At 45.2% G+C, this 13,598-nt stretch overlaps 1 protein-coding gene across 1 annotated transcript in view; it reads left to right on the forward strand.

The window, feature by feature from the left end:
- The window catches only part of LOC121876663 (glucose dehydrogenase [FAD, quinone]-like), a 14,437-nt gene extending 10,673 nt beyond the window's left edge, over positions 1 to 3,764 (forward strand). The window contains exons 7-14 of the mRNA XM_042381999.1: positions 333 to 389; positions 590 to 703; positions 972 to 1,116; positions 1,493 to 1,656; positions 1,989 to 2,166; positions 2,424 to 2,497; positions 3,046 to 3,197; positions 3,329 to 3,764. Of these exons, the coding sequence (XP_042237933.1) occupies positions 333 to 389; positions 590 to 703; positions 972 to 1,116; positions 1,493 to 1,656; positions 1,989 to 2,166; positions 2,424 to 2,497; positions 3,046 to 3,197; positions 3,329 to 3,467 (1,023 nt within the window). The 3' untranslated portion in view covers positions 3,468 to 3,764. The remainder of the gene's footprint in view (positions 1 to 332; positions 390 to 589; positions 704 to 971; positions 1,117 to 1,492; positions 1,657 to 1,988; positions 2,167 to 2,423; positions 2,498 to 3,045; positions 3,198 to 3,328) is intronic.
- The last annotated feature ends 9,834 nt before the right edge of the window (positions 3,765 to 13,598 follow it).

Below are 13,598 nucleotides of genomic sequence, written 5' to 3' on the forward strand. Positions count from 1 at the left end.
TTGTAGTTGGTTATTGTTGCTGCTGTTTGTTGACGAGTGAGGATAAAGTGAAGTGGTTTATGAGTGTTAAATGTTCTCGCGTCTGTTTTATCTCTCTCTTTCTCACCTACAAAAACACACATCTCTCCCCACTTCACACATCCCTCTCCCCCACTCATACACACGCTCATCTTCATCAGCCCCCCCCACAAACACCTCTCCCCACTTCCCACCTACACCCACGCCCCCTCTCCCTATCTGTCACACTATAATTGGCTACAGGCGACACATTGAAGAACACACACCAAACAATATGAAGTGTTGTTTATTTTTTTTTCTTTTGTTATTTTCAGATCGTGTTTGATAACTACAGGAGGGCAGTGGGTGTGAAGTTTGAACACCAGGGGAAGGTAGGTGTTCTCTCCCCTTCCCCCTCCCTCTCTCCCCTTCCCTAGTTCCCCCTTTCCCCTCACTCCTCTTCCCGTCACTCCCCGCCTTCACTGTCAAGATTAATTGAAAGTCGATGAAGTACAACCCTTGCTGGAGAGAGAGAGAGAGAGTTACTACTATTTTCTTACTATAACTACTACTATTATTATTTCTCCCGAAGGTGGTGGTGATGAAGGCGTTGAAGGAGGTGCTGGTGTGTGCAGGGTCACTCGCCTCCCCTAAACTACTCATGTTATCTGGTGTGGGACCTCAAAAGCACCTCCAGTACCACGGGGTAAGTACAGTACCACCACGGGGTCAGTACAGTACCACGGGGTCACTACAGTACCACGGGGTCAGTTCCACCAGGGGAGAAAGGGCTTCATAGATACTCATGCCTGTGTAGCTGTCACGTCACTAAATCTGGGGTCATGTTAACTTGTAGTGCCATTTAACATGACCTTCCATATCCCGGGTCACGTCTGGTCTTGTCCACTCATTCACTATGGCACTAAACATGACCTCGGCAAGACTCATCAGTAACTGTAGTGGTGTTGGTGCAGGTGCCGGTGGTGGCAGACGTGGCAGGTGTGGGCAGGAACCTACAAGACCACCTCAACCTCTACGGACTCACCTGGACGGTAACACCTGGCACCCTCCCCTCCCCTAACCTCGAAGATGTTGTCAATTACCTCAACGAGAAAAAAGGTTGGTAAATTTCCCGTCAGGAGTCAAGGTCATAAAAGGCCACTAATACTTTTCAAGGTCAGAAAGTTCCTAGTATCTGCTAATTAAGGTCAGTGTCTCCTCCACCTGGGTCAGTGTTGTCACCTCTACATCATCAACACCGTCTGTAGTCTTCAGTTAGTAATAGTTCAATGTGTCATGTAAAATGTATTTATATTCTTGTTTTCAGTGTTTATATAATTTCCTCAATAAACATGTTTGTATTATGATAAACAATAATACTCTATTTTTAATACCTAACGTTTAAAAACATTAATGTGTCCCAGATAATCTGAGATAATTTCCTCGAATGATAAAAGTGTGACTGGTTTTCTGCTCGTCCCTGGGCTCACCTCAGGTAAGCTGGCGATGCCCCTGGGGGACCACTCAAGTGCCTGGGTGAATTTAGGAGGTAGACACGGTGACCCCGGGTGGCCTGACATACAGTACCTCTTCAGCAGCGTCACCCTCGCCGCTGACCGTGGCTTTGTAACACCCGCCACCTTCGGTTTTGACCCCAGAGTGAGTAACTGAGTACATCTTAACACCCCCCCCATCGCCACCACCACCATCCTCAAAATAGACGCAAGAACTTTACCTAAAATACAAGTTTTTAGTCCCAACAAACTTACAACGAACACTTTATTCCCGTCCAACGATACAAATAAATCCTGACAACACAAAAGAACCTCTCTACAAACACACAGAGAGAGAACTCCTTAATCCTGTATAAAGAGACAAAGCGATCATTGAATTCCCCTACACAGACCCGCCGCACCAAGACACCACCTCGCATACACTCAACCTAGTCTCAGATAAAAAGGTATTAACAACATATCTTTGGTTCACTGCAGAAATTTAACAAGTACTTTGGTCCTATACTGGGTCAAGATGGCTTCACTCTGTACCTGAACCTGTTAAGACCTCGCAGTGTAGGTAAGGTCACACTGAGGTCCCGTGACCCTACCCACAACCTGGTGATCGACCCTAATTACCTCAGTCACCCGGAAGATGTCGCCACGATGATCAAGGGTGAGTACCGCTGTTGTTGAGTACTACTGATGTTGAGTACTACTGCTGTTGAGTACTACTGGTGTTGAGTAATACAAGGAAAGTTAGTTTAGATTAGGTTAGATTAGATTATGTTAAATTTTGTTAGCTTTAAGTTAGGTTAAGTTTCGTTAATTTAATTCAGGTTAAGTTACAGTAGCGTTACGTTAGGTTAGCTGGTAGGAGGGGGATAAATTTAACATCCACTAAAAGGTTTTCACACTAAGTTATGTTTCCAGGGATAAGATTTGCACTAGCCATCGGCAACACCTCAGCGCTCACCACCTACTTCAAGGCCAAGTTTCACGAGAAGGTAAACTAAGCTGGGGTCCCAAGTCATACCTGAAAACAAACCCCCAGCTTATTTCACCTTAAGATTAATCAACCTAACACCAACCTAACCCATCCCAATATAAACCTAATTTAACCCCTCCACCAGGTAGCGTTGGGGTGGTTAATCATCAGGTGAAATAAGCTAACTAATCTTCAGGTGATCCGATTCTTAGTATAATTCCGACTCTTAAATTGTCTTTATATAACGTATCTAATATTGTCCCAGTATAATCTTAGTGCCTTTTTGGACGTCACTTGTATGAATCAGTTTAAGCTCGCCCACAGAGGAGAAAATTTAGTTATCTTACATTTTAAATATACTGTGGACTGATGAAAATTCTCTTAGGCCCTATAGAAACTCTCACTAAATTACTAAAATATCTGTGAAAACAATTAGAATGTACAATAATAAGCTAAATAATAATAGTAATATCAACAACTATTATTTACATCATTACTCCCACTACTATTAATAACAACAATAACAATCAGCTGACTGTCACAAACATGTCCTCTCGTGTACCTCAGCCGCTGCCAGGGTGTGAGGGAGAGAGGTACGGCTCAGACAGCTACTGGGTGTGTTACCTACGACACATGGCCTCCACCTACCTCCACCCCGTCGGTACCTGCAGGATGGCTCCCTACCACGACCCTAGCGGTGTAGTGGACCCCAGGCTCAGGTAAGGGAGAGGGGGTGGGGGGAAGGGTGTGGGAGGAGGAGGTGTATGAATGTATAATCTCTATCCACCTACCATTCTCTATCTATCTATCTATATCTATCTAGCTATCTATCTATCTCGGCACACGGCAGGGTTCGAGGAGTGTCCGGGCTGAGGGTGGTGGACAGCTCTATCATGCCGACCATCGTCTCCGGTAACCCCAACGCCGCCGTCATCATGATAGCTGAGAAGGCCGCCGACATCCTCAAGGAAGACTGGCAGGGATTATGACCACTCTCAGGATAGGAGGAATTATACCAATCACCTGAAGATTAGTCCACCTAGCTTATTTCACCTGATCATTAGTCCCCTTTTAACTTATTTAATTTAAAAGATTCGCCCCCTCCCGAAGTTTAGCCCTAAGAGGGGTTCGGTTGGGGTAACGTTAGGTAAGGTTGGGGTCCGGACAAAACACCCCAAGGACAAAACCCCCTTATTTAGAGGGGGTTAGGTTAGGTTAGTCTTTTGATATAATAATGTAATATTTTACATGCAAGAGAAGCGTTTATAAACTATAACTAATAAAAAGAATAAAAATTATGATTTAAAATGTTTATTTATATTGATGTAGATAATTTATTCCTTTACATAAGAAAAGTGGACGAGTGTTTTCTGGTTTATTCACAGAGGGAGAAGGTTTATGTAGGTGGAAGGGGTGAGGGTGGTGGGGGAGAGGGTTTATGTCGGTAGGGGTGTGGGGAGGTTTATTTAGGTAGGAAGGTGGTGGGAGAGTAGGTTTATGTAGGTGAGGGGATGAGGTTTATGAAGTAGTGGGGGCAGGAACATAAGAAAATAAGGAGTCTGCAATAGGCCGGTTGGTCTGTGCATGGCAGCTCCTGTCGAGAGTTACAACCACTCTCTATCATCCATGAATCTATCTTGCCTCCTTTTAAAACTTTTCAGCATCCCAGCAATTATTACAAAGTTGCTAAGCTTGTTCCACTCGTCCACCACCCTATTTGTGAACCAGTTCCTTCCTATAACCCTCGTAAACCTAAACTTATCCAACTTAAATCCGTTGCTACGAGTCCTATCCTGCTCGGATATTACAAGAACTTTATCTATATCTCCTTTATTGATTCCTTTCACCCACTTCAATACTTCTATCATATCTCCCCACACTCTTCGTCTTTCTAGGGAATGCAAGTTTAGTTTCTTTAATCTATCTTGATATGGAAGGTTTCTAAGTCCCGGAATCATTTTCGTCATTCTTCGCTGCACCGACTCCAGTTAATTGATATCCATTCTATAATAATGTCACCCGAACTGAACTGCATAACCGAGGTGCGACCTGACTAGTGCAAGATATAATTGCAATATGACCTACGCACTCGTATTACTAACACTTCTAGATATAAAACCTAATACTCTGTTTGCCTTATTTCGAACATTAACGTACTGTTTTCTAAGCCGAAGGTCAGGGCTTACGAGTACCTCTAAGTCTATTCACAAGTCAGCTTCTCTAGGTTGACTTAAGGCTGTATACATTGACAGTTCTTCCATATGGACTTGCAACATTCAGACTGAGGTAACGAAATATTCAAGAGCTTCAAAGTAAAAATGGCAAAAAAAAAAAAAAAAATCTTTTACATTGACTAGAAAACATCGCTTCGTCAAATCATGCATGAGGTAACGTGGTCTTTCCTCTACCCCACCACCAACACAGCTACTGACTCCATCTATCACCAATAAATAACGACGGCTGCTTCTTCTCCTCCTCCTCCTCCTCTTACCACTAACTACTCTCTCGTACATCTTATTCACTAAGGTATCATTCATCACACCATCTTCATTACCATACCATAACAATAGGCTTTTATCATGACGTCTTTCTGATGCTCTTTCTCTCTTACACATTTTTCACTTCCTCATTCTTTACGCCATCCAACTCTTGGTCATAACAACACCAAGGAAATTATTCACTTTTCTTGTGTGTATTTTTGACTTTCTTGTACCTTCCGACTTAACAGCTTCCACACAATAGCGTCTGAGTTCCTCCTCCATCAAGCAGATTCTTGTGTATTTAAGGTTTCCCCGCTTACCAGGGTTTGCCAGGCCACCTTCAACTCATTCTCCTTGCAATTCTTACCTTAATACTCTATCTTAACCCTTCCTAGCCTGTTAAAAATAAAACCCATATACAGGTTGTGTAGATTATGTATAACATTAACTTGTCCGGGTAAGTGATTTATGATATTTACTTGGCCGGATATCATTTTGGAGGTCATTTGTTTACCCGGATTTTTTATGGTAAAAGTTAAATACACATCTTACAACATTCTAGTTTATTGTGTGTGTCAACTAAAAGATCACTTGTGTCCGTCTAAATGGTGTCAGTGGCGGTAACCCCTGTCATGTGATGTCCCGTCACCTCGCGTCTATAGCCTCTCAGCTATGAAAGACTGACGAGTGGTAAATTACGTACGTCTGACATAGGTCACCAATCCTGGTACACTGATAACCTCCCTGTTAAACGTGTACAGGGAGGTGGGTCACACAGCACCTGGCAAATTCCCGTCAAAATATTAGCTTGTCCGCCGGGCAAGTGCCGGGCACATGGACATGAACAATCATATGCCCGGCCCCCTATCCCGGGCATGCTGGGCTACCGGGCACTGCTAATCTGCACAGCCTGCCCAAATACCTGGATTCATTTACTATTTATACTTCCAGTTTATTCAGATAATTTACAGAGGCTGTCCACCTGTCCTCAATACTTAAAAGATTAACTCTAACGTTCTCCTCTTGTACTGTGCTGTGCTGTATTGTACATATCATTGAAACAACTCACCATTCCGCTTGTTTTTATTCGGGTAACATGAAACACTTAAACCTTTACAGCAACATAACTCCCTCATATCTCAGGACAATGATATGCTTTATCCCGTACACGATGCTTCCTCCGCCTATAAACAGCGGCTACTCCCTCACGCCATCATCTCGCACCAGTACAGTATGTTGAGAATGAGTCACTCAGCCTGGCCACACTGGGTCAAGTCATCAAAATATCCCCCGAGAGTTTACCAACACTGTTATATTTAAATTTACAGAGAAGCTTCATTAACACTGTAGTTTAGCGATGTTTGAATAAGTCATTATAAAATGTTTCTAAAAAGGGAACTGATAAATTTCCGTGACGAGTCCGGGAACAAAGTGGGAGCTGCTGTTTATACACGCGACCTGTGCAGTACTCTGCAGGGTCTAACTATACCTATAGCAGTCAGGACCACGGCTGCTTCTTCCACGGTTACTGTAATTATAACTACTACTACCGCCGCTACTGTCGCTGCAGCTCTCGGGGAAGCACACTAGTACACTCGCATCCCCTCCGCCGTGAACATGGTGGCGTCTGGGTGGCCTTAATTTGAGTGGATGTAAGTATAATGCCGACCACCCGTCACCGCGTCGCTGTATACACTTGGCGCTGTGATTCATCTATGTCTGACTCTCATGAATTTAAGTAGAGGGAAGACCTTGCAGATATTTCTCATAAAGAACCTGATGCAACAAACATAAGAGGACTCAAGTACCAACATTCTTAAACAGTCGTAAGTCAAAAAAAATCCCCCCGTGACTGATGTCGTGACCCCCCCCACCCACCACCCTTCTTATGGCTGATTCAGTTTAGTCAAGACACAGAGATGATGTTGAAACTGCACCGAGACTCGACTGTAAGTATATACTATATTCTTAGCTCCAGTTATGAAGGAAAGTGAACGTTTTCTGCATACACTACAAGGGCTGGTTGGCGTACCCAACCTCACCGCATCTTTTTAACTTTACTACTTCGTCATGATCAACAAACTTTGCTTCATTTTTATCACACTTCTCTCGTAGTTCCTTGTTTACCTTCATTATTGTGTTGTGTTATCAGTCGGTCCGGGGTGAGGTGGAGAGGTGGAAGTGGGTGGGCAGGTGGAGGAGGGAGAGGTGAATGAGGAGGGAAGGGAGATGGATGAGGGAGGGAGGTGGGAGGGAGGGGGAGTGGATGAGAACAGGAGAGGTGAAGGAGGGGTGGAGGAAGGGGAAGGTAGTAGAGAAGGGGAAGGTAGTGGAGAATGGGGAGAGATAGTAGAAGGGGAGATGAGTGGAGAAGGGGGAGGTAGTGAAGAGGGGGAGGGTAGTGGAGAGGGGGCAAGAGGTAGTGGAGGAGGGGGTAGAGGTGGATAAGAAGGGAGACAGGTGAGGAGAGAGGAGGGAGGGAGGGAGGGAGAGGACGTCAAAACCTGTTTCATGGTAATACAGGATCCTACTCTGCACACAAACTTGTATTCTCCGAGGTTCGTTAGATGAAATTTCCCTGAAAGTGTAGAGACGTAAGAACGCATCTACATGACTCACTTAAGCTAAGAGACAAAGAAATTCCCAAAGGTTCATACGCGGAATTTTACCCCAAACTGAGATTATGACAGAGCATCAAACTCACTCAAGCTACGACACAAGGGATTCGTCAAGGTCCTCACGCCCCACCCTTCCCCACCCCCATCCCCCACTCCACCCCATCCCCACTCACCCCCCATCCCCCCTCCACCCCATCCCCCCTCTCAAACTGGAGATGCAAGGACGCGTGTGACTGGCTGCTTTAGGAGAGAGAGAGAGAGAGAGCTTATCCAACAATGCATCCAAGACTCGACCATAAGTGAACGTGTTTTCCTGTCACGAACGAAGGAAAGAAATACAGGTGTAATGAACGGATAATTGAGAGACACGACCCGGGAATGTTAAGTCAAGAGGATTGTTCTATACACTATACTGTATATTTTCACCGTCAACATACTCCCGGTCAACATACTCACTGCCAATATACTCACGGTCAACATACTTACGGCCAACATACTCACGGTCAACATACTCACAGCCAACATACTTACGGCCAACATACTCACTGCCAATATACTCACGGTCAACATACTTACGGTCAACATATTTACGGTCAACATACTTACGGCCAACATACTCACGGTCAACATACTCACAGCCAACATACTCACGGTCAACATACTCACAGCCAACATACTCACAGCCAACATACTCACAGCCAACATACTCACAGCCAACATACTCACAGCCAACATACTCAACCTATCTTTCTTCAACTCCACTCCACTAGAACTAATACATTCACCACCATCACCACCAGTCTCTCACACCCAGGAGCGGAGGCCATCAGGAGGGAGGCGACAGTTCTATGTTTTCTGGAGTCGCCCTCTGGACACCTGTTACGTAAAAGACGAATTGGAAACTTTCGCCATATTTCTAAAGGGGGCGAGCATGGTGTGGGTGGGTGGGGGTGGGTGGGTAGGGAGGGTGGGTCGAACTTATCAATTATAGTTTAATTAAATCGACTTATTTACCGTTCGTGAAGCTGTTGTACCACATTCTGGATCATAAGCAACCAGCCCCATAAAATATAAGAAACAAAAGAGCATCACAACCAACCCCACATAATATAAAAAAACAAAAGAGCATCACAACAATATTCATAACCAAATTGAAAAGCAATCTACATCCACTTATACCTTATACATCATCAACACATCGAAATATAATTAAAACTAAACATACAAACTAGATATAAAAAAAATATACCTGTTAAATGAAATACAGAGAAAGAGTCACTCATCAAAGACACTAATTAAACACGTTACTGAGGGCGTATTGACACACAAACCATGGGAATAGAAGGCTACCCCCCCCCCCACCCCCACAGTACAGAACCCAACTAATTCTCCTCCCTCCCCTTCACTACAGAACCCAACTAATTCTCCTCCCTCCCCTTCACTACAGAACCCAACTAATTCTCCTCCCTCCCCTTCACTACAGAACCCAACTAATTCTCCTCCCTCCCCTTCACTACAGAACCCAACTAATTTCTCCCCCACAGTATTAGAAACTTTTCCCTCGCCACACACAGCTTGGAGCATCCATCAAGTTCACACCGACAAGTTATTATTCCCCTAAACTTTCCCTGTAATCCATTTCCTGTTCGCTGACGACGGTATCAGAAAGCATTGATGGAGTGTTTTGGCTGCTGCTTCTGTAATACCTGGTGAAACAAACAAACAAAAACATATAAACAAAAGAAACATGTAAACAAAAAACAACCAACCGAGCAAACACACAGGAATGTCACTCAATGTATCACAGAAAATAGTCGAGATGATTTTTTTTTTAATTATAAATATAGGTTAGCGTTAGGTCAGGTTAGCGTTAGGTCAGGTTAGCGTTAGGTCAGGTTAGCGTTAGGTCAGGTTAGCGTTAGGTCAGGTTAGCGTTAGGTCAGGTTAGCGTTAGGTCGTTAGGTCAGGTTAGCGTTAGGTCAGGTTAGCGTTAGGTTAGCGTAGGTCAGGTTAGCGTTAGGTCGGGTTAGTCAGGTTCAGCGTTGGTCAGGTTAGCGTTAGGTCAGGTTAGCGTTAGGTCAGGTTAGCGTTAGGTCAGGTTAGCGTTAGGTCAGGTTAGCGTTAGGTCAGGTGTTAGGGTTGAAACATTAGTTGTAATAATCTGAGGAGGGAGAGGAGAGGAGGGGCTAATGTTCAGGTGTTCGACAAAGTTATCACGTGTCAGGGAAATTAAAACTTGTGCCTTCGTCTGCGTCACCTTACCCTGACCTTCTGGACCCCCAAATCAATAAGTTTTTTTGGTACTTCTGTATGTCAATAAAAGCTTTGTAGAGGTGTGATGTGATGAACTGAAAATATTATGCGAGAGGGATATATGTAGAGAGAGACAGACAGACAGACAGACAGACAGAGAGAGAGAGAGAGACACTACTCATAAGGCCAAAATTTACCAAGGGGTATAGAACTATTTCAGAGTTAACATTGGCCATACAAGAGAGGAATGTTGAGAGGACCTCCTCGTGTCTGCTGTGAGGACCTCCCCGTGTCTGCTGTGAGAAGCTGTCTACCAATACACTGCTCCACACTTTTGGCCAGGTAACCTTAAAATTCACATGGGAATTTCTCTCCCTGGGGCGGGGAGGGGAGGGGCGGGGCGGGGCGGGGAGGGGCGGGGCGGGGAGGGGAGGGGCTGGGAGGGGAACTATGTAATATTGTGTTCACTGATGTCTGTATACTCCTGGTCTGTAAACAATATGGATCACTTGAAGAATAATCACCCTTACGTTAACCTAACCTAACCTAACCTAACCTTAATTAATCCCCCTAGGAGGCGTTAGGGTGCTTAATCTTCAGGTGACAATGACCTTTGACCCAGTGACCCTAATATCAAAATGAGAGGAAGACTTTGGCAATATTATGGTCATCGGTGCACGGAAAAGCACGTCATGGTCAGGATGATACTTGACCCATTGACCCCAAAACAACTGTTAACCAGGGCAGGGAAACTTGATTTACGGCTCGGAGACATATAACGCTAAACCATTCCAGACAGACAGACAGACAGACAGACAGAGAGACAGACAGACAGAGACAGACAGCGCTAAAACATCCCAGATTCCATTCGTTGAAGTAAAAAAGGAGAGAGAAACAGAAAATTTGCGCCAGTGTACCAGTGAAAAAACTTGAGAGAGATGCTGCAACTGAGAATGAATAAATGACAGAAAACGGAGAGAGAAATTAATCACTAACTAAAAAAAATATAATACAAAATATAAAACTATACGAGATATTATAATCGGGTAAGTGATATATCCGTGTCAGGGTGGAGAGATATTTTGCAGTGGTGACTTTGGTAAGGCTTCCTCTCAAAAATAAACCAGTGGAAGAGATTAACGAGGGACGTAAATCTTACGAGCAGAAAAATTGCATAATGAGGCGAAAAAACAAAAGAGCATCTGGTTAGCGCGCAAAAATAAATGCCGTTGTTTTCTTTTTACGGATATATTTCGTATGGTATTACAGTGAAATATATTGACATTCTGGGTTGGGTGAGGCACAGCAGAAAGCCGAAGCAGCTGTACCTGGGTCTGATATAATGAAGCCAAGAGGTAAACCGTCAACACCTTTGTCTCAGTAAAGCGAGTTGACAATTAGACATGACGTAACACCTTTAGAATCATAGAGTTAATGATGTGTGGTAATTAGTCTGATAATGCTCTTGTAATCACACACACACACACACACACTATCCCCCTGTCATCTCAATGGATCAGACTGTGGCCCTATTATGGATAAATTAAATTCATCTGCATTGAATATCTTGGTAATGGATTAATTTCCCAGTGTGTCATAGATTCGTTTGTGTTTTCTCCTTATTTAAACAATGAAATAACCTACTGACTGACTGACTGACTGACTGACTGACTGACTGACTGACTGACAGATACACAGGGGTTATAATATAAAGGTTTCTGTATGTTGTTTGTGGTAGGTGAGTAAGTTATCATCTGATCACCTGAGAATTTGTCCCTTCAGGATATTTCACCTTAAGCTTAACCACCCTAACCTAACCTAACCTAACCTAACCTAACCTAACCTAACTTAACCTAACCTAACCCAATTCAATCTATAACCTAACATATTTAACTTTTTTCTAACACAGTAGTGTGAGTCACGGGTGATAGTGAACCCAGTAGTGTGAGTCAGGGGTGATAGTGAACCCAGTAGTGTGAGTCATGGGTGACAGTGAACCCAGTAGTGTGAGTCAGGGGTGATAGTGAACCCAGTAGTGTGAGTCAGGAGTGATAGTGAACCCAGTAGTGTGAGTCAGGGGTGATAGTGAACCCAGTAGTGTGAGTCAGGGGTGATAGTGAACCCAGTAGTGTGTGTCAGGGTGATAGTGAACCCAGTGGTGTGTGTCAGGGGTGCAGTGAACCCAGTAGTGTGAGTCAGGGGTGATAGTAGAACCCAGTAGTGTGTGTGTGTCAGAGTGATAATGAAGCCAGTAGTGTGAGTCAAGGGTGATAGTGAACCCAGTAGTGTGTGTCAGGGGTGATAGTGAACCCAGTAGTGTGTGTGTCAGAGTGATAGTGGCCAGTAGTGAGTCAGGGGTGATAGTGAACCCAGTAGTGTGAGTCAGGGGTGATAGTGAACCCAGTAGTGTGTGTGTCAGGAGTGATAGTGAAGCCGGTAGTGTGAGTCAGGGTGATAGTGAACCCAGTAGTGAGTCAGGGTGATAGTGAACCCAGTAGTGTGTGTCAGGGGTGATAGTGAACTCAGTAGTGTGTGTCAGGGGTGATAGTGAACCCAGTAGTGTGAGTCAGGGATGATAGTGAACCCAGTAGTGTGAGTCAGGGGTGATAGTGAACCCAGCAGTGTGAGTCAGGTGATAGTGAACCCAGTAGTGTGAGTCAGGGGTGATAGTGAACCCAGTAGTGTGAGTCAGGGGTGATAGTGAACCCAGTAGTGTGAGTCAGGGGTGATAGTGAACCCTTGTGATGCCAGCGACAGCTTTAGCGGTTTTCATATTCATGGAAGTGAAATTAACCTTTGAGGGGGAAATTGTCTCAATTCTCTCCCTCTCTCTCTCTCTCTCTCTCTTTCTTTTCCTCCCTCTGTCTCCCTTCTCTCCGTCCCTTACTCTCCTGCTATCACCTCCCCCTTTTCCTCCCTCTTCCCCTCTCCTTTCCCCCTTCTCCCTCTCTCCCTGCCTTCCACCTTGGTACTCCCTTACCACTACTTGTCCTCCTCCCTTGAAACATCCTTCTCTCCTCCCTGGTACTCCCTCCCTTCCTCCCTGGTACTCCCTCCCTTCCTTCCTGGTACTCCCTCCTTCCTCCCTGGTACTCCCTCCTTCCTCCTGGCACTCCCTTCCGCCCAGGTACTCCTCCTCCTCCCGGCACTTCCCTCCCTTCCTCCCTGGTACTCCCTCCCTTCCTCCCTGCTACTCCCTTTGGGTGCTCCTGCCAGATATAACTCATTAAACTTTGGAAAATAAAGGAGTGTTAAATGGCCCCTCCTCCCACACCACCCCTCCTCCCACACCATCTCCACCTCTCCTCCCACACCACCCCACCCCTCCTCTCACACCCCTCCTCTCACTGCCCCTCCTCTCCTCCCACACCACCCCCCTCTTCCACACCATCTCCACCTCCTCCCACACCACCCCCACCCCTCCTCCCACACCACCCCACCTCTCCTCCACAGTATATAGGAGTCGTTAAGCGCATCACAGGTGACGGGGTGCTGACTGGCTCCCTAACTTCTTCATCAGGAAGTTTTATGACCAACCCGCATATTTTATTTACTCTCACTCACCTCCCCACCCCCTCAATCCCCTTTACTCTCCCCATCCCCTTAGATCTTCCTCCTTCACCCCTCTCCCTTACCCCTACACCCGCTTTCCTCCTCACTCCACCCCCTCTTCTAAGACCCTCCTCCTCATCCCTCTCCCACTCCCCCTTAGACCCTCATCCCTCCTCCTTACACTTGTCCCTCATCCCTTACTCCACATGTACGCTCA

This window comes from Homarus americanus, unplaced genomic scaffold, assembly GCF_018991925.1.
Source record: "Homarus americanus isolate GMGI-L3 unplaced genomic scaffold, GMGI_Hamer_2.0 scaffold28, whole genome shotgun sequence".
Taxonomy (NCBI): domain Eukaryota; kingdom Metazoa; phylum Arthropoda; class Malacostraca; order Decapoda; family Nephropidae; genus Homarus; species Homarus americanus.